The sequence below is a fragment of the Dermacentor andersoni genome, chromosome 2 (genome assembly GCF_023375885.2).
Source record: "Dermacentor andersoni chromosome 2, qqDerAnde1_hic_scaffold, whole genome shotgun sequence".
Taxonomy (NCBI): domain Eukaryota; kingdom Metazoa; phylum Arthropoda; class Arachnida; order Ixodida; family Ixodidae; genus Dermacentor; species Dermacentor andersoni.
The window spans coordinates 47082678-47106605 of record NC_092815.1 but is presented as its reverse complement, the minus strand read 5'-3'; the positions used below and the strand labels follow the sequence as shown (position 1 = coordinate 47106605).

At 42.2% G+C, this 23928-nt stretch overlaps 1 protein-coding gene across 3 annotated transcripts; it reads right to left on the bottom strand.

Annotated features, from left to right (window-relative positions):
- Positions 1–1602: 1602 nt before the first annotated feature.
- Positions 1603–23793, bottom strand: Idi (Isopentenyl-diphosphate delta isomerase). Of its 3 annotated transcripts, none has more exons than XM_050189808.3 (6): positions 23493–23793; positions 21754–21980; positions 18324–18416; positions 12609–12739; positions 10695–10878; positions 1603–3651 (listed from the first exon to the last, which is right to left on the bottom strand). In XM_050189808.3, exons 1-6 carry the CDS (start codon positions 23510–23512, stop codon positions 3503–3505), a joined length of 804 nt encoding a protein of 267 aa, XP_050045765.1. In that variant the 5' UTR covers positions 23513–23793; the 3' UTR covers positions 1603–3502. The 3 variants fall into 3 exon arrangements, with proteins under 3 accessions (XP_050045765.1, XP_050045766.1, XP_054933158.1); XM_050189809.3 differs by lacking the exon at positions 23493–23793 and adding an exon at positions 22692–22858; XM_055077183.2 differs by lacking the exon at positions 23493–23793 and adding an exon at positions 22400–22498.
- Positions 23794–23928: the final 135 nt, after the last annotated feature.

Sequence of the window (23928 nt, the reverse complement as noted above, 5' to 3'; positions counted from 1 at the left end):
GCCACGTGTCCACTTCCACCGACGAAATGCCGTTTCAGCGTTTTGTCTGTTTTCCCCAATGGATCCTCTTGTAAAATCGTCAAAAGAACGAGGCATACACTGAAGCCGGCTTCTCCGCACAAACGCTCTTGCTGCAGAGAAGCCCGCTTCAACGGACGTTTCTTAGCGAGCTACATACCTAACCGGCAATAAAACCAACGGAACTGAGAGACGTTTTCAAATTCATTGGGAAAACATTCGGTGATACGAATGTGCAGTAAAAAAATTACGCGTAAATACACATTTTGTATTGTTTAGTCACATAACTGCCCAAAGCAGCTAGCTATACATTTTCGCTCGCTTTATTCGAATACAAGTGAAGGAAAAGATTAAATTTGGGCTAGATATATATTCGTCGCTTCCTGCTTGGCGCCCAAGACACCACGATGCAAGCGAATCAACTCAATTACATTTAATGGATGCAATTTACATTTATTCTTCTACAAAGCTGAAGTTATTCACGGTCTAATACTTCCATTTGCCCCGTAACACATATCGCAGTTATAACATGCAATGTTGCTGATGCGTTAGATCTGTAAACTTTGAGGGACATGTACAGATAAACTCCGACTACTCATCCGATTGGTGCGACGATGACAATGACGGGAGCATGACGGCAATCTGCAAACCGACACCTAAAACTGCGAAGAGCTCCCTTTGTTAGAGAAATACCGAGAATGAGTTCTGCACAGAGAGCCACAATCCACTTCGCTGGAATTTTATGTATATTAGCATTATTTATGAGTGCGCCAATTATTCCAAAGCCTTTCAATTTTGCTAATCTATTTTTCAGTTTACAATCTCTGTCTATACACAAAATCTTGCTTCAGTATCTTTCTTAGCCTGACCGCGGGAGCAATTTACCGTGTGCAGCGAGTGCAACTGTCATCGTTTTAACATTAATCTCGAATCCCTAGGTCATTATACTGGTTTGTAAGAAAGGGTTTTCTGACCATCATGTAATATCTCGGCTGCAAATCGATGGCAAAAAAAAAAAAAAATGCTGCGTTCCACTTAAAAAAAACCTACTAGTAGAACACAAGTAGAGGCATTGTTTTTTTTTTGATAAATTTAGTACACAAGCGATTACTTTTCCCGCACTCCAACTGCTGACCCCATACGTTCAAGTGTTAGCCCCAGGAACAAGGGGCACCGGTTACAAATAGAAATTTTGGCAGCCCTTTTACGTTTACAGTTACTGTTGGTAGCTGACATAATTCACATACTTCCTAGAAAGTATTTGCTGAAAAAGGGACTCGTCAGATGTGTCACACAAGCAGTGCATGATGTAATCAGCAATCTGCAGCACAAAGAACTGCAGCAGATATTTGTTTGGTTGTTTGCTGGTAGGTGACAAATTAAGCTGAGTTGGACTAGTCACCTGAAAAATAATCCATCAACTCTAACAGCACTTCCAAATGAGAGAAAGGAAGCTCTCAGAACTGCTCTAAATGTGCCCCAACGAGAGCTTGGGAGGAGTCTTGACAGCCACTTCCCGTTCTCCCACTTGAAATTCCATAAGGTAGATCAAAGCTGGCGAATGAAGTTCATCTCACAAACAGGTTGTTATGCAACAATAGATTTCTTTATTTAAGGTGGGACAAGCAGGTACGTATGTGAAAAGCATTTTTGAACAAAAAAAAAATTATAACCTCCAAACTACGCCAGAGATTTCAACACATATAAGCCGAGGCCAGATCAAGATACTGATAATGTCTGATTATCACCAATTAAAGCGTCAAAACAATGATCTGCAACCGGAATACTGAAATAAGTGTGCAACTATCTGTATCTGCAACCACTGAATTCATGCCGTATACATAATGTGATAGACGGAAGCATAATAATATTGGCCTTCAAGTGTAAACTATTTATTTTACCAAACAAAACACCAAGAGCTATGCTCATCGTAAATCGATGGACCACAACTGTTGAGAGCCACTCACTGTCACTGGTAAACATAGTTGTGCAGTGTTACGTGTTCTACAGGTCATGAAGTCAGCAAGTGCTCTCCTTGAAACAATTAACATGCCTTTGGTTAGGAAAGTCAGGTTTTACAAGCCACTGCTCAAATCCAAAAAAACTGTTGCTACAATGGATAAGTCTCAGTGGCATAAATATAACCTCATACAAGGTTACATAGGGGTTAGTTTAACTAACAACATGCACAAAATGCACTCTGATGCTTCATCTGCAGCAATCAGATGGTCAAGTGCAAGATGGGTCAGTAGGCTCTCCTACTGATGTACTGCCGGGACCCAAAGTCTAGATGACTGCATCAGCAAAAAATTTAAAATTTCATCTACTATAGCCATGCAACATGAAATTATCTCAATGCATTACATTGGTAAACAGGTGCACATAGGCTGTACCACTTGATTTCGGCCTGCACGCCTAGGCTGCGAATAACGAAGTTTTTCATGGCATCCGTGGTCTCTAGACTTTTGCTCGTGACTGTACATCTAACTACTGAGACTAGCAATGTCGAACGGTAAAAACAGCAACTGTTGCTGTACATCACAGCTGCACTGCATTAAGTACATGGAGAGGTTTCCACACAATCATGACCTACATGCCCAGCTGTCACTGTGGAAGTGCAACTCATGCCGTTGACACATTAAAAAAAAAAAAAACTGATTGTTTCCTTATGCCAGAATACAACTGCGATCTGTTTTAATCCTTACCAAGTCCATTCCTTTTGACCCATGTAGACTGGCTGGGAGGCGATAACATGAATGTAGTATAGCGCCGGTAAAGCATGCCTTTCCTAGCTCAAGGTAAAGCTGCTCATTGGAAGTTACGTGACTCTTCTAACAAAAAAATGAAACGAAAGGTACTTGTAATAAAACCGAAAGACGATTTTCTTTAAAGGGCATTCGCCATGCACTTGTTTACATTTCTGAATGTTTGTCCTTCATAATTTTTTGTCAACCTGTATGCATCGAGGCACACATACTGAATGGGAGCACACAGTATGTCAGAGAGTGCATTGGGTGCTATCCCCTGCAGTTGCAAAGACAAGAAGATATGAAAAGCCACAGATATGAAGGTATGGCCCCTTAGACAAAGGTGCCGCTTAGTCTTTAAAATGCAGCTTTAATCGGTTTCAGTGTCTTGGCTCCATGTCATCCACCCACTTGATATAGAACAAGGCTACAAGGAAGCTGATATGAGTAGCCATGTGCTAATTTTGGGCAGATGCCAAAATTCCTATCACGCATCTTCCTCCACCTTGCTAACTACTGCAGAAATCCTCTGACTTGGCTATAGATGGTGTTTACAAATCATATAAAAATGTAAGCACCAGCATGTATTCATTGTCAGAACAGATGAGTCACATTATAACAAAACTTATAAAGATAAATAAAAACAAGTGCAACAGTAAAAACAACGAATTAGGGTGAGGTATCAGAGCGGTTAAAAAGTCTTTCACAGAGACTGGTCCATTGAAAATGAAAGACTTCTAGGAGGTCTTGGCTGTCAAACGATGTATGGTCGCATGGTCTTCAAACTTGCTAAGGTTGTGCAGGTTGTCCCACCACTCAAATAGAAAGTTCTCCACCACGAGCTTGAACCACGGTGTTATCACCTGGCCTTGCACTTCAAGTGAGGCTGCGAGAGCGAAAGTTAAAATGATTGTTGGTCACTGTGTATAAAGTTGATGCAAAGTGCATGAGAGTGCTGTGCTTAAACCTTCCAATTACAACACTAATGCATTGAATTTCTTCAGGCATCATCATAATGCAATGTGCCAGAGTATGCATACAGTACATCAACCCTCATGTGACAGCATCCAAGCCAAAACAAGCTATTATCTATATTTAGTGAGTGAGTGTCACCATTGAACAGACGAGGGCAAATACCAGGTATCATGCTCTTGCCTTCTCCCTGCTTTGATGCAATGTGCTAGGCGTTTACATGAATTTGCTGAAGGCAGCTTTACCCACTTAAGCTACCCCTGGTAGACAGACGCATAAAGGTGATGCATTTTCCTAGTGCATCATCCTTGTATACATGCATCTAAGGTGCTAAAATAATTGATACAATACACTATAGTCACATTCATGTAGATATTACTATTGATCATTCAACATATCAAAGATTGACCCTTACATTAATTTTGCACGATTGCCAAATTACAAACTTTGTTAACTCCACAAGTGCTGAAGGCGGCAAAAAAACTTGCATGTGTGCAAGGAAATTGACAACCCAAACAGCAACAGCACTGTTTATTCTGTCCTCCTAAACGTTTACGAAACTGCCAGATGGAAAGGGAGTTACTCTTGATGAGAGTTACTATATGTGCTTGCAAAAGGGGCAGAGTTGGGCACTAAATGAACAAGCATTCATCTGGCCCTGTAAAGACAAAGCCACATTTTGTGCTTGCAGGATTCCCACTGAACACAATATTAGCCTTCTGAGTGTGTGCTTGATCTAGGTCCCTTCAGCATGCTAGATCACTTAAGAGGAAGTTTTAGCTCGGGCCCAACTCCAATGCCGCCTATTCAAATAGATGTGAAATGAAGAAATGCCTTTTTGAGATAACCACAGAATCGATTTTAATTAAATTTGTTGCATATGAGAGAACACATTTAATACTAGTGAATGTTAGAAGCAGAATTTTGATTTAGGGCCTGTATTTTTCAAAGGGAATTTTCAAGAATTGGCAAGTTTGAAAAAAATAAAAGCAAGAAGTTTACCAATTCATAGTGCTGCACCAAGAACAGATATGGCAGTTCTGTAAACACCATCCGTAAGAGCATCCAAAGCGGAAAAATTTGATGTATCAATTTACATCTTACGTACATTTTTTACATTGTTAACAAGGATTTTACAAAAGTCTTAAGCAAATATTATTGGTATACACAAGAGCCATGTATATCACATCAATTTTGTTCACTTTAGATGTACTATTAGATACAATTTGCAAAATTGTTACATCTTCTTTCATTGCTTAGCTACAGAGTTCTTAACTTGATAGTTTCGTTTTCTGAAAACTTGTGATTATCATCAAAATTTATTAACATATTGACAACCTAAACAGAAAATTGGCTACCAACAGTCACTAGATCTTAACTTGCCGATAAAAGAAATGTCTCCTTTCCCACATATTTAGATAGGAGCCCCCAAGCTAAAGCTTCCTCTTAAGCATACTAGATTTAAAGGACAGTAGTAGTGCAATTCCTTTACAACGAACAGTAGAACAGTCACTTATACCAATGTGTAACCCATAACGCAGTATTCATCCTAACACAAAGTGTGGAGCCACCATACGTTGAAACATATGTCAGTCAGCAAAAGTATGGTGGTATGTATCCGCATCAAAAAGATGACTGGTAGCCATGCCAGAAGGGGGAGGAAAATGACGACTCTGGGAAGATATTCTCGCAGTTTTTGAGCTTACCTTTACAACCTAAATAATTGTTCCTGCACAGATAACAGTATAAAAAAAAAAATGAAAAAGAGAAGACACACTCATCCATAACATTTTGCACTGAGCAAAAGAAAATGAAAACCTACAAACCTACGCAAGGGGTTATTTAAGGCCATCCTGGCTCCCATGTTAATCAGAACCGCTCGAGACTCAGATAATAGTAACATCCACGTATCAATGAAGTGAATACAATCTTTTCGACTTTTTTTTCATCCGCACGATGCCCGGCTTTGTCGTCATTTCCCGATTACTGCAGTGAAGACCCACCTCACCCGGGTGAGATCGTATCAGCGCTGCAATCAAAGTGGATTGGGCCGCATCAAGGTCACGCTGTTGGAAACTACTTGCGCTACTTCTCGGAAGGGTCATTCGTATACTTCTCTGTGCGGTGGCATACGCGTTCAGACCGCTCAAACGATTTTTATAACTGGATATGACATGTACTGATGCTCTGGGAATAAATGCCTTTCTTTCTCTTCCTTATTTCATTTTTTCTAATGCCACTTGGTGATTGCGCGTGCATTGCTGCTGCAGTGTCGGCTTTCATTCTGCTATATTATTGCATGGTTCCCTTTGGAGAACAGATATCTTTCTTGTTCTTCAAGCAGCAAGTATCTCTCGTGTGTATTTTTGCGCATATAGTTTTCTACTAGTAGGTCTTGCGAAACGCAGACGCAAAAAAATATGTGAACTTCCTGCTTGCCGTTTCAAACATATAAAACATATCTGCCCCATCCGACACCCTGTACTCAGGTTTACGGGAAGTATTCCTATAGAAGAAGAAGAAAAAAAAAAAAACTGCAGTGCAACATTCCATTTATGTTTCCGTCTTCCTCCTTTAAGGGAATGCTCAGTAATTGTGTATGGATTCTTTTATTGCGGTTGGACCTCGGGTGCCGAAAACAGTTTTAGGTATCCATTATATATGCTAACCTTTGGGCCATAAGCCGTGCGATATTTTTTGTCCATTCCATGCTTAACAACAACAACAACAACAAAAAAGGTGGTGCAGTAAATTAATGGCTACATAGTGGATACGGCGTTGCGCTGCTAAACTTGAGCACACGGGTTCAAACCAGGTTGCGGAATTCAATGGGAACGAAATGGAAAGACATTTCTATACTTCTGTTTAGGTGCACGTTCAAGAACCCCAGGTGATGAGAATTGAACGGGGTGCTTCATAATCATATTGCCAAATGCAAAACACCAGAAATTGTTTAATTGGAAAATACAAGAAACAAAGGAGGTAGCTGTGTCCTTCGGTTTTTTTTCAAGAGTGTAAACAAAAGAAATTAGTCTGATTTCTAAGAAAAGGATGTTGCGCTTATCTAATATTTCACACCTAAATTTAATGCCCTTCTCAACTGTAAGTACATTCAACTAAACAGCTTCTGTATTATAAACAGTTGCTTCCTGTTGTCCGGTGGACTATCATAAGAACAATAATGAAGCAATTAAAGGAACGGATGCCTCACATACACGGAGGCATATTTGTAGATCTTATTTGTTCGTTGAACAAGGTAAGTGTAATACCACATTGGGCACCGAGTTTTAATGGGTTGCAGACATGGTGATACTGTCAAAAAAAAAAAAAGAAAAAAGTTTTCCTTGCCTGAATTAAGTTAGCAGATTTACAGGCTGCCCCAACACGGGGCGTTTATATTGAATGACAGCTGCGAACTTGTTCAGCAGACCCAATTAGCACCCGTGCTTTAATTCTCTCAGGAACTGGCGCGCCTCTGCGCAACAGTCACGACTCTCCAGCAGCACAATCATTCGGAATAAGAGCCCTGCACTGGCATCGTCCCCTGACCTTCGAGACTTCAGAAGTGCTGTTATGCATTACCCTCGAACAGAAACAGCTATTCAATAATTTTTAATAGTGAATTCTGAAGTTGAATACAATCTGAATAGCAAACACCATTCGACGAAACTATATGTTTCTACTTCATTTCGCCTGCTGGCATGTTGAAGTAGATAGCCAGACAAGCCACAGATATTATATTAAGACTTCCTGGTCTACCCAATTCAGTCTGAGTACATACGAAATATATCTTCCCTAACACTGTTGTTCATATTAACATCCAATAATTGCCTTGATTCCTTTTCTCGGAAAGTCGACTGGTTCACCTGGCATTGGTGCAGCTTTTAAAAGAAACACACTTATTCCGGTCGGGAGTTTTCACTTCTTCAATCAGTGCATCTAGAATATTTGATAATTTTTCTCTTACATGTATGTCTTTGATATATATGTCTATGTATCCTTAGATTAACCTACAAGTGCATTGGTCATCTGCATCCCTTTGCGCCACATGTACACAACCAAGAAATCTGGTTTATTTCACTCTAATATTGTTTTCTTTGATCATTGTCCCTGCTCGATATTCCACCAACAAGAAAAGCGTGCAAAATGACGACATCAACAAAAATTTCTTTCTTAACTTCATGTTGTAGATAGGCAGCTTCTGTGGCAAAAATTACGTGTAACATTTAGGAAACAGTGTTAACGATAGCAGTTCACTTGGCTAAAACTATACTCACGGACAACTTTCTGCGGCAATGAAGGAAAAGCTACGGACGCATTGCTGCTGCACATGTGTTACAGCGCCAAGTAGTCCGGCAGCGTTGACAGTGCTTTTAGTTACTCGGAACAGACGCTGAATCGACGCAGCTTCCACATGCAACGGTTTCGCATTTGCCCAGACGTGGATGGGAAAAGCCGCAAAATAAGTAAACTTCTACACTTGGAGTTGTGTTTTGTCTTATTTAACTATTACTAATAAGGCGTTCATGGTTTCTCTTCCCCAGCTTAAACTAACATGGATTAAAACGTCAGACTCCTTTCGGAAGCCCTCTCAATTGTGCACGCTTTGCCTCCATAGCTTTCCCTTTGTTGCCACAGAAAGTTGTCCGCAAGCATACAATTGGCGCCGGCCGACAAAAGTCGCGGATGCCCCAAAGCAAGAAAAACCACACAATATGTTACTGCACAGACTTTCTGCGAGAAAAACTGGGCATTCCCCAAAATCCACGCTACAAATGCGTGCTCGCTAGCAGACGAAGCCCTTAACCAAGACAGCAAAACTGAAGACGTCATGTAGCATAACCCATGCGGCAAATATGTATACATAGCAAAAAGGTGTCAATATAAATTTGCAGTTGAAATAAAGCACCGTTGTAAGAGTGTACGTGTGCAATCGGTCTCAGCGCCCGCAGCGAAATGATGTTGAATATGCCGCGAAGGGCGTCTCCACCTTAATCCAGTTCGCTCGCAGTGCTCTCACAAAATTTTTCCACACACGGTGCCTCAGCGGGAGAGTGCCGTTCGTCACACTCGACCATTGTCTAGTACGCTCTACTTCGAACCATGCTTCGAGCCTAGCTGCCATAGCTAGGCTCGAAGCTAGGCTCCTATGTGCTGTAGTATGTGTGCTTAGGTTAGTACACTGTCCATCTTCCCGTTTTCTGTGTTTGCTCTGTCAGCATGGAAGTGCCGACTATGAAGACACGCGATGCCGCAAGTAAAAGGAAAGTGATCATGTGCACGGAGATGGACAGAAATCGGGCCGCATCAAGAGCGTTCGGAGCGCCTGAAACTTGCGTGCGGGACTGGCACAAACATAAGAGCCGTTCTACTCCGGTAGCTGCTGCATATGGCACGGCCGCTCGGCCCCTACCTTGAAATCAATCTGTGATGGAGAGAGAGTCTATGCATCTAGGCACACTGCGCTGTGTTCTCGTTGCTTAGTTAGTGTTCAAGCGAGAGGCCGCACAAAGGTCAATTCTCTCACTCCTGCTACAGCACTTCCTCACTCCAGCGCTGTGATAAAAGAGTTTCCGTGGTCACTGAATGAGACGTGTTCATGTTTGCTTGTGCGCGTGACGCCATGCTTGTTAATTTAGTTAGTAAGTGAATGCTTAAAAGTTTATACAGCCAATAAAACTAATATCCTTATTTTTCATATTTAGCTGTCTACTAATTTGCTATCGCAGTCGAAGCTGCACCTTTCGGGCGAAACTGTGACTTTTTCTATTTATTGCAACTTTAGTGTATTGGGAGCAAATCTTTGTTGTTCCAAATGACAGAAAGTTGTACTTCAGTATGAAAGAATGAGGTGCACGGTACTGTACAGGACTTTCTTTAAGTCATGGAAAACGGTGCGCGTTACAATCGAGGGCATGTTAGAATCAAGTAAATATGGTACATCAGTTGACACATGCAATGCCAATCACAACTGTGTCTGGTAAACTGAGCAACTCGTAAATAAAGAACTAAAAGGCAACAACGTCCAATGCACTGTGACAACAGTATAAGGCAACAATGAAATGGCATGTCAACAGGTGCATGTGCTGTGCTTGTTGAAGGAATTCAAAGGTAATAGGAATGCAAGGTGGGCAAGTTGGAACCTATCCATTCCTGGGCAGCGCAAACACAAACGAAACCCGAGAAAGAAGGCAGGACAAGCACTGGGCGAGAAAGACCTCAAAGAACTAGCAATGAACTGCAGAAGGATTGAAAAGCAGGCGAGTTGGAACCTATGCAGTCTCCTTTCTTGCATTTCGTTTGCGTGTGCGCTGCCCAAGAAAGGATAGGTTCCAATTCACCTGCTTTTCAATCTTTCTGCAGTTATTTGCTAGTTCTTCAGGCTCTTTTTTGTCCAGCACTTGTCCTGTCTTCTTTCTTGTGTTCCATTGGTGTGTGCGCTGCCCAAGTTTGGATAAGTCAAATGTAATACTACATCACTGGACAACGGTTTAAGATTGGCCAAATAAAAAAATTAACACGTTTTGCCATCCACTCACTTTGCTGAAGCTACTCTATAAATTTTATGATGCTTCGAAAAATGCTGCCTAACAACTATGTATTAGTACCACATTTTGTATTGGGCCAAACAGAAGCTAGAAATATCACAGCCGCAATTTTTTCAACCCTGGTAACAGTTCAGGCTTCACTACAAGTGTGAGCTCACTGAAAGACTTAGACACAATTTTCTATTGACAACATGTAATCGAAGAAGCAACTAACTTTGCACTCAAATAATTTTCTACTGTAAAAAAACTGAATCAAGAGGAATTCCTTTTTTTTTTTTTTTTGCAAGTAGAGTTTTAAAGTAGCAAACAAAGCTGGCAACACCACTATCTTCATGCCTGTTACTAGCAATAATGCCACAAGCCTACTACTTAGAAGGCAGCAAGAGACATACAAAATATGCGTGCTTACCTATGAAGTGTGATATGTCCTTTCTGGATATGTAAAGTGATTCCTTCACTTCGTTGGGATTTGGTTTGATGGCTACATCTTTATGCACAAATAGGATGTAGTCGACTTCATTTTCCCCCCATGTAGAATCAGAGGGAGCCTTGTAGAGGATGCGTGTAAGGTACCGGATCTCATCCACAGGCACCTAGGCAGACAGAGCATGTGTTCATCAATTGTCAGTAACAGTGAGCAGGATGCAAAGCATAACTGTCATCAACACCACTAAGCAAAGCGCAGGTCAAAGGCCTCTCCTAGAGATTGTCAACTGCCCTTACCCTGCCTGTTCTATACCCACCCATAAAATTCTGAACTTCATTGTCATTACCATCAGCTTAGTTTATTTTTACTGCAAGATGAAGGCCTCTGCCACTTTTCTCCAAGCACCGTTGTCTTGCCCCAGATGACACCATTTTATGCCTGAAAATTTCCTAATTTCATCCAACCAGCTAGTTCCCGGCCATCCTCGAATGTGTTTCTTTTCCTTTAAAACTCTTCCTACAACTCTAACAGATCATTGGTTATGAGTCCTGCACATTACATGGCCTACCAAACTCCATTATATCCTCTTAAAAATAATGGCTACTCCCATTTGCTCTCTAATCCACATTGCCGTCTTACAGTCTCTAAATGTTGCTCCAATCATCTTTCATTACACTCCTTGTTGCACAGTACTTTGCTGCATTCAAAAGCCCTTAAATGTACTCTTCCCTTGTCACCCATACTGTTCCCATAACAGGTTACTGGTTATCTCTACTGCCCATCACATGAACTGCCCAGCTCTTCATCTTTCTTTTAATCTGAACTTAAATATCAGCTACTCTTGGTTTATCTCCAATCAATCCATGGAAGTTAGTGAAAAATAAATGCACGAAGAAATGCACTACTAGTATGGTACAGTAGAGCTATTAGAAACTGTTGCAAGGAACACAAGAAAGGGATGGTTACTGATGCTATGCAATGACAACGCAGTCAAACGGCCTCGGAGACAGTCCGTGTGCAACAGGTATACGAAGGCAAGGCAGCAACATGTGTCACATTTTAACTTCTGCCACCCAAAGTGCAAGATCAAGAGAAGATGACGCAGTGTGCTACTTTCTAAACGATAATCAGTTCTTTGATGAAGTATCCCTTAGCCATGAGGAAGGAACTCAAGAACCTTGATAGCTCTACACTTATTATGCTCTGAGCTCTAAGAAAGTTGGATTAAATGTGAATAACACCAAGTGCATGATGTTCGGAGTCCAGTTGAGAAACTGCCAGTAATGTTGTATTCTCCAACATCTATTTGGTTCATGAAAAGTGCCACAAAAATCAGTTCACAGTGATAATGCTACTTAAAGCGCCTAACATGATGCATATGTGAATTACTTCTGCCATTTTCTAAATGTTGCGCGACCTCTTTAAGTTGATTACATTTTCACATAACAAGTGGCTCAGTGATTAAGCTCAGTTCAGCACATGCATACTGCTATCAATGTATACATGCAGTTTTTTTTTTTTTTCTGGAACAAAGTGCAATGCAAGGGAGTGCTTCATTATACTACCTTGCCTGTGCTAATCGTCTTTTGTGCTTGTTGCAGTTCAGTACGTAAATCACTGCCAACTCACTCAGCTTTCAGTTGCATTGCAAATGCGGCACAACTCCAGTATTTACACTTTACCTGCTGTGCCTTTCTACTCTTATTATGCTTCTCAGCTCTAAAAACACAACTTTTGACTGACACTAATTTCTGTTACTAATTTTCGTTTGCTAGAGCAGAAATCTGGCACAAAAAGTACTATCAGCTACATTTGGCACTTTCCTAAAGTTATCAGAGCACACAGCAGCAAAGCATGACAATGCGTGACATACAAACAAAAGAAGGCATCCATCACCTCATTTGGATCGATTCCAAGCTCAATGAAAAGCCTACGCTGCGCTGCTCTCTTGACACCTAGAGCATCCGCTTCCTCTAACTCATCTGGTATGTGGAGGGGATGGCTGCAACAGGTGTTGGTGAAGCGACCTGCACAGCAAATCATCCAATCACCGAGCAGCCCATACGGTACTGTAACAATTGTGAAGAAATTACCAATTAATAAAGAAAATCTCAAGCACTAGCAAGCAAACATTGCATATTTTTGTTAGATAGGGATGATAATGTGCATAATCATGCACACACACAAGCATAGTGTTGTACACCCCTTTGCAGGGCGGTTATATAATCTTGGGCTTCCTGGACAAAAGCGTCTTTTCCACAACCGCACCCATCTCGTGTGTGTTACATGGTGGCAGTGGCAGACATGACCAGCAGTAGCGAGGCAAGCGTACATAACAGGTCGTGTCGGGTGGCTTCCAGCTTCAATGAACTTTCGCTATGCCGGGCACGAAACAAGCGCCTCCCTGTCCTCGAGGTGCCCCGGTCACCGTGCTACTGCCATACCCGAGGGCTCTGGACACCACAGCGGATGTTTGGCAGAGCTGGAGAACATGGAGGCAAGAATTCTGACTGTATGTCATGGCTACCTACCTCAGTCAACAGCCAAGAGAAGTACAATCTGCAACTTTTCTTATGGTTACTGGAAAGGATACGTGCAACACTTGCAACACCTTCGTCTTTGATGAAGGGGAAGAAAAATCAGACATAGCAACCCTTAAAGGGAACTAAAGGCAAATATTAAGTCAAGCTAAAGTGACAGATTAGTGCTCAATAATCTCTAAGGCGTCAATATTATTGTGAACAGAGCCGTAGTAAGCGATAAATTCAGGTACATGCAGGACACGATTAGAGACTCCCCACGACATTCATATAGTTGCCTGATGATGAAGGCACTCTTCATTTAAATTCTGTCACTAGTACTCAACTACTCATTATAAAAACATCATTGTATTCTATTATAAGAATGAGAAGAAAAAATGCAACTTAATTGTCCAGTTGCACTTCATCTTTAGAAGAAAGAACTAATTGACTGTGCTCTTGACAACAACACGTGCAGTCAAAACGTTTCGTTTTCGCTCGATTCTGCGCCGCCCACGCTATCACGTTTCAGTAGTTTCGTTATCACATAGTGCTGCGCTGAGTTGGCTGGCTCGCAAAACCCGCACAAGCTGTAAATAGCAGAGAATTCCAATTCCATGTAAAGTTGCGGGATGCTCGAATGGTTCACGCCACTTAACCAAAAGCAGCTGCAGCGGTGAATCCACCACTCTGTCTTAGCTCAGTTCCTCTGTGCCGCGTGTTTGTGTTTTGTGCGAAAAACCTTGCCACCGTCTGTCAAACGCACTTTTACTCGCTGATGGCAGTAAAGGCTGGTGATGGTGTATGAAACTTCACCACTCCCTGGTTAGGTGGCAGGATATTTGAATTGTGATAAAGGTATTCGGACCCTTCAAATGCAATCTTCTTGTAAGCTAAGTCCTTTCTTGGCCTGAAACAAGCGCTGCGAAGTTTCTGGAATGGTATTTAAATCGTCCACATCGACTTAGTATTTGCCTTTAGTGTTCCTTTAAGCAGAAGTTCGAAACCTACAAACCGTCGTTGAACCTAGCATACCATGAGTTCCGTTTTGGGTTACCTAACTAGAGGGAAGGGGAAAGTTTTAACGAATGGTGAATCCAACTAAGAATACAGGCGAAGATCTGCGAGTTTGGTCAAATGGAAGAGTGCATGCTGAGGAGCAGATTTATCCTCAGCATAAAGGATAGAAAGCTTCAAGAAAGGCTTATTTCAGAGAACACTTCTGTAGCCAAAACAGTAGAAATTTTCTGTGCTAGAGAGCAAGGGAAAGAACAGTGCGAGGGAATCCAAGCAGGCAAGAAAAGCCAAGTCGAAACCTACGCAGTTGCGATTATTTGGTGCTGTGGAAAGTATGCCAGAAATCATGAGACTAGCAAACTCCCAGCTAAAGGATGCACATGTCACAAGTGCAGCAAAAGAAATCATTTTGCTGTAGCATGCCAGACGAAGAGCGAAATGCCGCACAAACCCAAATAAAGCGTCATGGCGGTAGATAACCAGGATGAAAACTTCTGGATTGAAGCTTCATCCCAGAAGAGCAAGAAAGGGGGGCGCTGGTCTGCAACTATAAAGATTGGAGGGATGCCCATACTTTGTAAGCTCGACAGAGGTGCAAATTGCTTGGCGATAGCGTGAAGCAAAACTAAGAGAGATAACGAAGAAAAAAGATGAGAGCTGTGACGTGGCCTTGAATACGTTTTTGGTCATCAAAAAGTAGCTACTGGCCGCATCTGTCTTAATGTTATAGGAATTGATTCTGCATTTGAAACAGATTTTTTTGTTGCCCAAGATGACGTCCCACTAACTTTGAGTGGATCAGCCACTGAACATCTGGGTTTACTGTGCAGAATTTCTTCAGTGGACCAGTGAGGGCTCTATGAAGCTGTGAAACATTATGAAGACGTTTTCAACAGTCTCAGCAGGCTGAAAGATATCGTCTACCATATAAAGCTTACACCAAGTACCCAGGGAGTGACTAGGCCAGCAAGAACGATTCCACTAGCACTCAAGGAAAAGGTTTAAGAAGGAACTAGATAGCGTGGAAGCCAAGCGAGTGGTTCAGAAAGTAACGAAGCCAACAGACTCTGCCAGCTACATGATCATGGTTACAAAGAATGAGAAGCGTGATCCTTTTGGAGGTGCCAGATCTGTATATGAATTGGAAGTGTTTTATATCTACATGCATGCATTTTAACATATGTATACATTGCTGTTTGTACAATGCATTGTATGCCTTCTTTGAGTTTGCTCTTCCTGCTTGAACCAAGAAGGTCTGCAGTATTATGTAAATACATAAACAAAATCTCTCTCGACTCCACGAAATTGAACAAAGCACTGCTAAGGAAATACTGCCCTATGCCAACCTTAGAAGACATTACAACCTCTCTAGTGGGAGCCCAGTACTTCTCAACGCTACTTGCTGCTTTGGGCTTCTGAAAGATAAAGCTCGATGAAAAAAACTCTGAAGGAAGAGCATGACCTTAACTTTGTCAACATGCTACAGCGATACCAGGAACAAAACTTGAAGTTGAAGCTAAATTTGAAGTAAAACTGTAAGAAATATCATTTTTAGCAGAAACCTGTCAAGCACCTTGGACATGTTTTGACGTGTGATGGACTAAGCCTGGATCCGGTGCAGCTAGCAAACATTCTTTAAGTTCAAGCACCAAGCATCAAGAAAGAGCTGCAAACATCCCTGAGTATTGTCACCTTTGTCTCCCATTTCATTCCACATATTTCAGCGATTACAGCTCTGCTCTGTCAACATTTAAAAAAGGATGCAGCATCGGTCTGGGAAGACCAACACCAGACCACTTTCAATGCTCCTCGCGAGGCACTGGCAAAAGCTCCAGTTCTGGCACACTATCAGAAAGACCAGCCTATTACGCTATCGGTAGATGCCAGTCAAAACGAAATCGGCACTGTGATCACTCAGAACAGTCACCCACTAGCATACTCATCACACTCCCTTTTGAAAACACAACAGAGATACACCCAGACAGAAAAAGAAATGCTAATGATTGTACATGGTTGCGAACATTTCTACGAATATCTGTTTGGGCAGTCAGTGGTCACAGTGGAATCTGATCACAAACCACTGGAGATGATTTTTAAAAATCACTGTGTCAGTGCCCACTTCGACTTCAGCGAATGAGCTTCAACCTGCAAAGATACTGCCTAAACTGCCTAACCCTGGTGTGAAATACACTTGGGAAGGCCTTTTTATTGCATCCCAGTCTTTGAGTTCAGCAGTTTTCAGTGAGTATGGAGTGAGTAGGGTGCAATGATCTTCCAGTTTGAGACAAGTGCCTGAATTAAGTTTTGCAAGAAACTGAAAAAGACTCGACCATGCAGCAACTTCGCCAATATGCAAGCACAAGTTGGCCCGACAGTAAGTGTGAAGTCATTCCGGAATTATGCAGCTACTGGGACTGCCGAGATGAACTACGCACGTAACATGGTATGGTTCTACACGACAACCACCTTGCTATCCCTCCCAAGATGCGCCGTGACATTCTTTCTTGTCTGCATGCTGCACATGACGTGGGAGCAGAAAAGGTGAAGGCATGCGCACATTTGCTCTTTTTTGGCCAGGCAGGAATAGTGGCATAGAAGAAACTGCACGACACTGTCGACTATGCAATTGGTATAAACAAAGAAATGCCCGAATGCCATTACAGAGCCATGAAATGCCAAGTTTATCGGGGAAAGCCATTGGCGCAGATCTTTGCTACTAGTATAACAGTTATGAGTACTTGGTTGTCGTTAATTTTTACTCCTTTTTCTTTGAAATCAGGGCTTCGCAGTCTTCATTGGCGAGCAAATTGATCTCTGCCTTGACATATTTTTGCTACGCAGTTTCCCAAACCGACTCTGCATCGACAATGGGTCACCGTTCAGCAGCCGACAGCTTCAAGACTTCATCCATAAGATTGGGTCAAACCATGTCTGATCAAGTCCATACCATCTCCATTCAAACGGTATGGCCAAGAGAGCAGATCAAGAGGCTAAAAAAAACTATTAAAGAAGTGTCCTTTCAGCTCGGTGGACTTTTGTGCCGGTTTACTGGAGTGCCAGAATTCTCCGCGTGACCAGTGCTTGAAATCTCCTTCGCAGTGGCTCATGGGGCAGCTGACCAGTAAGCTTTTACCGGTTCTGGCCACCCACCTACAGCCTTAGACGGTACACCCAAAGGACGTTCAACAGCAGTTTCTAGACATGCGCTGTAAGCAACGAACCTTCTACAACAGAGGTTCCACGCCTCTACCGGAGCTACAATTTGGTGCCGGGTCACGATGTACAATGTGCCCTCAAGAATGTGGTCACCCGCTAAGTCGTCCAGAGAGCTGACAGCCCACGCTCGTACATGCTCGAAAGCAATGATGGACATCGATTCCAGCGCACACGAGAACACATCAGACCATCGCACACACCCATCGTGCAAGATGTGATAGCACCTGGCTCTTCAGCTGCTGTGACAGCTCCACTAATACAATCGAATAAACAACCAGAGCGACGAAGCCAAGGGGAGCATCATACACCAAAAAATAGCCTGAGTCACAATTTTATTGAACTTTGCTAACAGGCTCAACAAAAAAGAAAGAAAGGCAGAAAGAAAAAGAAATGTGATGTAGGGATGACATTGTTCACAGTCATGCACATATACAAGCATAGCACTGTACGTCCCTGGAATAAAGCGTATTTTCCACAACTGTACCAGTCTTGTGCGTGATGCAATGTCAAGTGTACATCAACAATTCTCTCAAGGTAGCATTTTTGATCCCTGAGGTGCACTATAGCAGTCATATACTAAAAAACAAGAAATGAATGAGAAGTCTAAACAACTTCTTAAAGTGAAGCTTTCTTTGCAGAGCAGGACATTTTGATGCTGCAGGGGTTGGACTGTGAAGAGGAAGAGGAGAATGAGGAGAGAAGGAGGGTGTGTGTAAAGTATAGAGCTTCACACACACCCTCCATTGGTTGGTTGTATCAGTGAGGACGTTACAAATTATGGCATCACTGAAGTAATTAATCATGGTGACATTTATGGAATGCAGTGTGGCATCATGCTTTTAACAATGGAGTTACTTACCTGGAAATGTTATCTTTGCATCAGACCGCTGCTGTAACAGTAGCTCATTTTTTGAATTGAATAAGAAGACACTGAAGGCTCTGTGCAAGAACCCTAGAGAGAAAGCAAGGAAGAAAGTGCAACCAGCTATCAGTGCAAACCAGTAAACCGCCAAGATAGTGAATTCTTCATAGGACTGCATAAAATGTAACAATGATGTCACAGACAAGCTGAAACTCACTCATATTTACTAATGATTTGCATGTTGGCTATAACAGAAATGTGGCAATTGACTGCATCTTCCTAGGCTTTGCGAAAGCATTCAATAAGGTTGATCATCAGCTGCTTCTAATAAAACTATACCGCTTACGTATTGACCTGCTATCGCTCCGGTGGATAGAAGAATTTCTAACCGCACACGGTTTGTTTCCACCAGTGATACCGATTTTCCTAAGGTACCTGTGCGTTCAGACATTCCCCAGGGTTCTGGTCTAGGCCCACTACTTTTTTTTCGTTTATATAAATGATTTACATGATAATATAAATTAATCCATTTGTCTTCTTGCTGACGATTGTGTTATATACCGGAAAGCTACTAATGATGCCGACATTGAATCCCTTCGAGCAGACCTTAATCATATTGCACATTGGTGTGAGCACTGGAAAATGGAACTTAACATTTATAAATGTAAAACAATGAGAGTTTCCCGTAACCGCGCACCTTTTCCTAACTGTTCATATTCTTTGAACGCAATCCCACTTAAAATTGTTAAGGCTAAACCCCATGAGTGCAATTTTGTGCGCGACAGTGACGAGTGACGGCTTTGAGCAACGGATCAGGCCATCGTGTGAACAGATCGCTCGGTCTTGTAGCGTGATCTCTCGGTTTCGCAAATCTAGAATTCGTCGCTCGTCGCCCGAAAGTGCTATGAGCGACTAGCCAATAGCGCGAAGCCGGAACTGGATGTACATAACTCAAGTACTTCCGATTGTCGCACGGAACGAGCAAACGATTGGATTTTTATACATACAAGGATAAGAACCTACTGGAAGACCTTCATAAATATTTTATGTAAAACAGTAAAACTTTTTACAGTAAAACACATCAACTTAAGTTAATAAAGCATGCGTCAAGCTAGTTTCGGTGCCTATATTGCTGCCCTCATACCGGCAACACTGGCGAGACGTCGCTCGAAGTCATCGCTCGAATGGGGTATGACTTGGAGGCGACGAGCGAACGCGACAGCCACCTCCATCGCGTCGCTTGTCGCTGTAGCGCGCAAGCCGTCGCTTGCATGTGGTTTATACTTTATAAGTATCTTGGTGTACACATTACTAACTCTTTGTCATGGGCTGATCACATTGATTATGTAACATCCAAATCCAATCTTATGCTCAGTTACATAAAACATAATTTTTCCCTAGCACCATCATCAGTAACGAAACATCTATATATCACTTACGTCCGTCCTGTGCTGGAATACGCTTCATCCGTATGGGACCCTGACCAGGTAGCACTTAACAACAAGCTCGAAGCAGTTCAAAATCACTCAGCAGGTTTCATACTTTTGAACTATCATCGAACATCCAGTGTAACTACCATAAAAAATTCCCTTAGTCTCCCTACCCTTGTCATGTGCAGAAAATTACCTTGCCTCTGCCTTTTTCAAAAGATCTATTATCACAACCCACACTTAAATCGTGCTGGATACAGCCTGCTTCTTCCATATCTTCACGCCTTGATCACCACTGCAAAGTTCATATTCGTCAAGGAAACACGGTAACATATTCCAATTCATTTCTACCCAAAACTAGCCACGAATGGAACCACCTGCCAGCCTCAACCGTCAGTATTACTAACACAGAAAAATTCAGCGAGGAACTTAACAGGTCCTTTTGATGTCTTTTTCTTTTTGTTTTGCATCTTTCTTTTTCTTCTTTGGAGTGTGTATGCATGCGTAGCGCAATGACCTGCATGTCACTATGTCATTGCATGTACTTTCTGTAAACATGCCATTATCTTTCATTCATTTCTTTTTTGCTGCTTTTTCTTATCTTCTTTTATCTAAAGTGCTCATCAAATTTGTAAGTGTTCTTTCTATGCCCCTCCTCTCTACAATGCTGTAAAAATTTGGGGGTACAATAAATAAGTGCAGCTGTGACATAACTTATATGTGCATTAGCAGCGTTGTTATACCATGTTTGAAATACACACCATTGTGAATCTGCTGTAATCCGTACTTTTAGCAGTAATTAACACCTTTAGCAGTAATCACAAAGCTGCTGCTGTGCGATATAAAGAGGACATGCTGGTACCAGGTTATGGTATGCTCTGAAAATATGCTGGCGATACTTTTTATGTCATTATTGCTTTGAGTCCTTTTTCTCACTGTGGACTTCACGGGCCCGCAATTATATTGCCTTGTATAGCCTAATGCGTTCTGAATTCATGCTTCAGCTGGCTAAAGCAGTATCGTCCCTTTATAGGCCAACTGCAACAAACTTTCTGACCGCATATAAAGACCACATAAGAGCTTAATATAGTGAACATGTGAAGGAGCCACAGTGCAAAAATTCTATGTTAGGAATATTCGTGGTTGTGTGATGAAAACCTTGCAAAAATTAACGTTTTTAACATGGAAACTGAAAAAAAACTTGTTATCATTCGGAAATTAAGTAAATCCTAGAACGTTAACTAGTGGTGCTCCTTGGGGCAGCCTTTGAGATTAAAATAAATAAATAAATTCTGAGGTCTTACGTGTCAAGATTACTATATGATTATGAGGCACACTGTAGCGAGAGACTCCAAAATAATTTTGACCACTTGGGGTTCTTTAAAGTGCACCTAAATCTAAGCACACAAGCGTCTTTGCATTTCGTCCCCATCGAAATGTGACTGCCACAGTTGGGATTGAACCCACGACTTCAAGCTCGGCAGCACAACACCATAGCCACTGGGCTACTGCGGCATGCTGTAAATTACAGACGCATGGTCTGGGATTCGTGTTCTCTCAACTAAATACCAGGTGCATGCGCCATCTGCTTAGGTAATATATAAAGGCTGTCAATAAGAAAGCTAGACAATTACCAGCCCTGCAGCTTCACCAAGATTGCTCCAGCAGTATATTATAATAATAATAATAATAATAATAATAATAATAATAATAATAATAATAATAATTCATAACCAATTCAGCCAAAGCAAAATTTTTTTATAGTTGATGCTTGTGAGCTATTGTAGCATACAAATGAGGGAGAACTTTTAGAGAAAGAAAAGGCGGTTCCAACAATACCCACTGTGCCGTAATCTGTTCCAGACTATTTTATCATCATATGCTGGTAATGTAAGGCTACTCCTGCTTTTAAAGCATGACAGTTTCATCTTAGATACAGCATTTCTGTCTTTACACAATGTTTAAAGGGAATGGTACAAAGTGCAAAAGGCACGCACCCTTGTTGATATTCTCCATCAGGTGGCAGTCTTTCTTGCTGCATGATCCAAGTGCGCGATCTTGCTCGTCGACTAGAATGCACTGCTCTTCCAACAGTTGAACTTGCGTTGGGTCAAAGTGGTCCAAGTTGACTGCCTTGCTGGCAGGCTTGGTTGTGGCTGCACGGGCTAGGTTTGTTGCAGCCATGGCCTTGTTCAAGATGCCCGCCTGAGGCAGCAGTGTCTGCCTGCAAGAGTCACAATGCAACTGGATCAGATCAATAGAACAGAGTGCAAGCAGACATCAGTATATGAGACGTTAATTTGAAAACAGCAGCAGGTGCACCTTTCTATGAGTCCTTTTCTATTTTTGTAACGACCCTGCAGCAGCTGTTCCTATTACTTTGTCATGACAGGATTGCACAGTTGACACAAGTGCATGACATTCTTTCTCGTCCAAGAAAACAAACAAACAAAGGTAATAAGGCGCACTATATTTATGTGTTTATCAATTTACAGATACAGTACACACTCCTATGTTCCCTGTGTAACTGATGGCATATTCAGGTGGTTGTTTGCGAGCGCTCCGGCCCTGCTACAAAGCGGATGAAAAACAACATTAAAGCTAGATTAGGAGAATAACCGAATATGGAAGCGATGAACTCACTTTCTTAATTATCATCAGTGAGGCCCGCTTATTCTAGCAGTAACGTTAAAATACTCTTTAACGAAATCTTTGTGGCGCTGTTAGCGTGGTCTTATACGACCGCCCGCATACATACGCCATACCACTAACACGCGAGCTAATTTGAAAAACATGACTAGATATTTTATATTTTTGCCTTTTCTGTTTTTGCAGTGAGACAAAGTATGGAAAGAACGAAAATGAAAGCGTAGAAAATGTGGCCGCGTCTTCACAGAGACACCTTTAAGTACAAGGCTACATTAAGCATACTTACGCGCGCTCCACTGAACACTGACGCCCGACTGACGCGCACCACTGAACACAATCGGCGAATCAGCGGCTACGGCTCCAACGCAACTACGTACGGCATATGCGCGCGCCAACGCGCGCGATCGTCGCACGTGCCTACATAGCGAACGCAGCTGGAAACCACAAGCCGCTGCCTACGAAAGTGCCCGCCAGATGAGGTCGCAAGCTTTCCTCCTGAAACGTTTTCCTCTTGCCGCGGGTTCTTCACGCGGCATTCGAAGTCAAACCGGCTATGTTTGACATAGGAAGACAATGCCTTCCTCAGCGTCAAGGAATTTCCTCGTCAGACAATTATTAATGGAATACGAAATAATACGCAACAGAGTGATCGAAAGAACCCGTGTGATGCATGCGTGACGCATCCATCCTCTTCCGCCGTGAGCAGGAGAGCAAATATTTTATTCACCTTTTGATTGCCGAAAACAGTGCTTCGCGGGCTAGAACATGACTTTGGACATTCACAACGTTTCACAACTTGCAGTTACAACAAAAAGAAAAAAGAACGAACGTGCGGAGAGCCACTGAGCTACTGCTGCAGCAATGCAGAGCGTCTGCTACAGCAGTATGGGGGCCCACGGTACGCATCTAGTTTCCGAAGCCATCCGACGGCCAGGCGCACAGGAATGATAAAAGCCAGCTGCTCCGTAGTTTTCTCGTTTCTGTTAAGCTGTCACTTAACAGCTGCAGGCATTAAACCACAAAGTTGACCGCTTAATAAAACTCCACAGGAAGTTTGTTTTCATTTTCGAACAGTCATCCACCTTACCTTATGATATTGCGGATCATGTTGACGTTCTCAGTTGCAGTAATTACTTCCCAGATCAGAAAATACGTTGATATTTTACACCGCTGACATTTCAATCATGCAATTATCTATGCAACTACGTTGCCACTCATGAAGAGCGCAGCTGGAATGCCGTGTCCACGGAGCGGAGCAAAAAAGGGAAGAATATTCTGCTGGATGTATCACATTAGTATACAGGGCTTCAGGTGGCCTCAGGGCTTCGAGACTCTCATGACGGTTGATCCCATTCCACCATCTGACTCCGCAACAAAAAATAAACTCTGCATATTTATATATAAAAGGCAGGTAAGCACGTTAATTGAAGCCTGTCTGCAATGAATGATGCGCAAAGCACAGCTTGCGTAAAACCAGCACCGCTACGTTACATGATGTCAATACGACCAAAACAAACAGTAGA

Bases quoted from the DNA above. Each gene is read 5' to 3' on its own strand.
- Idi (XM_050189808.3), bottom strand. From the start codon at position 23,512: ATGATCCGCAATATCATAAG. The intron at 21,981-23,492 runs GTAAGGTGGATG...TGACTCTTGCAG, and splicing joins ATGATCCGCAATATCATAAG to GCAGACACTGCTGCCTCAGG. The intron at 10,879-12,608 runs GTGATGGATGCC...CTGTCTGCCTAG, and splicing joins TTGGAATCGATCCAAATGAG to GTGCCTGTGGATGAGATCCG.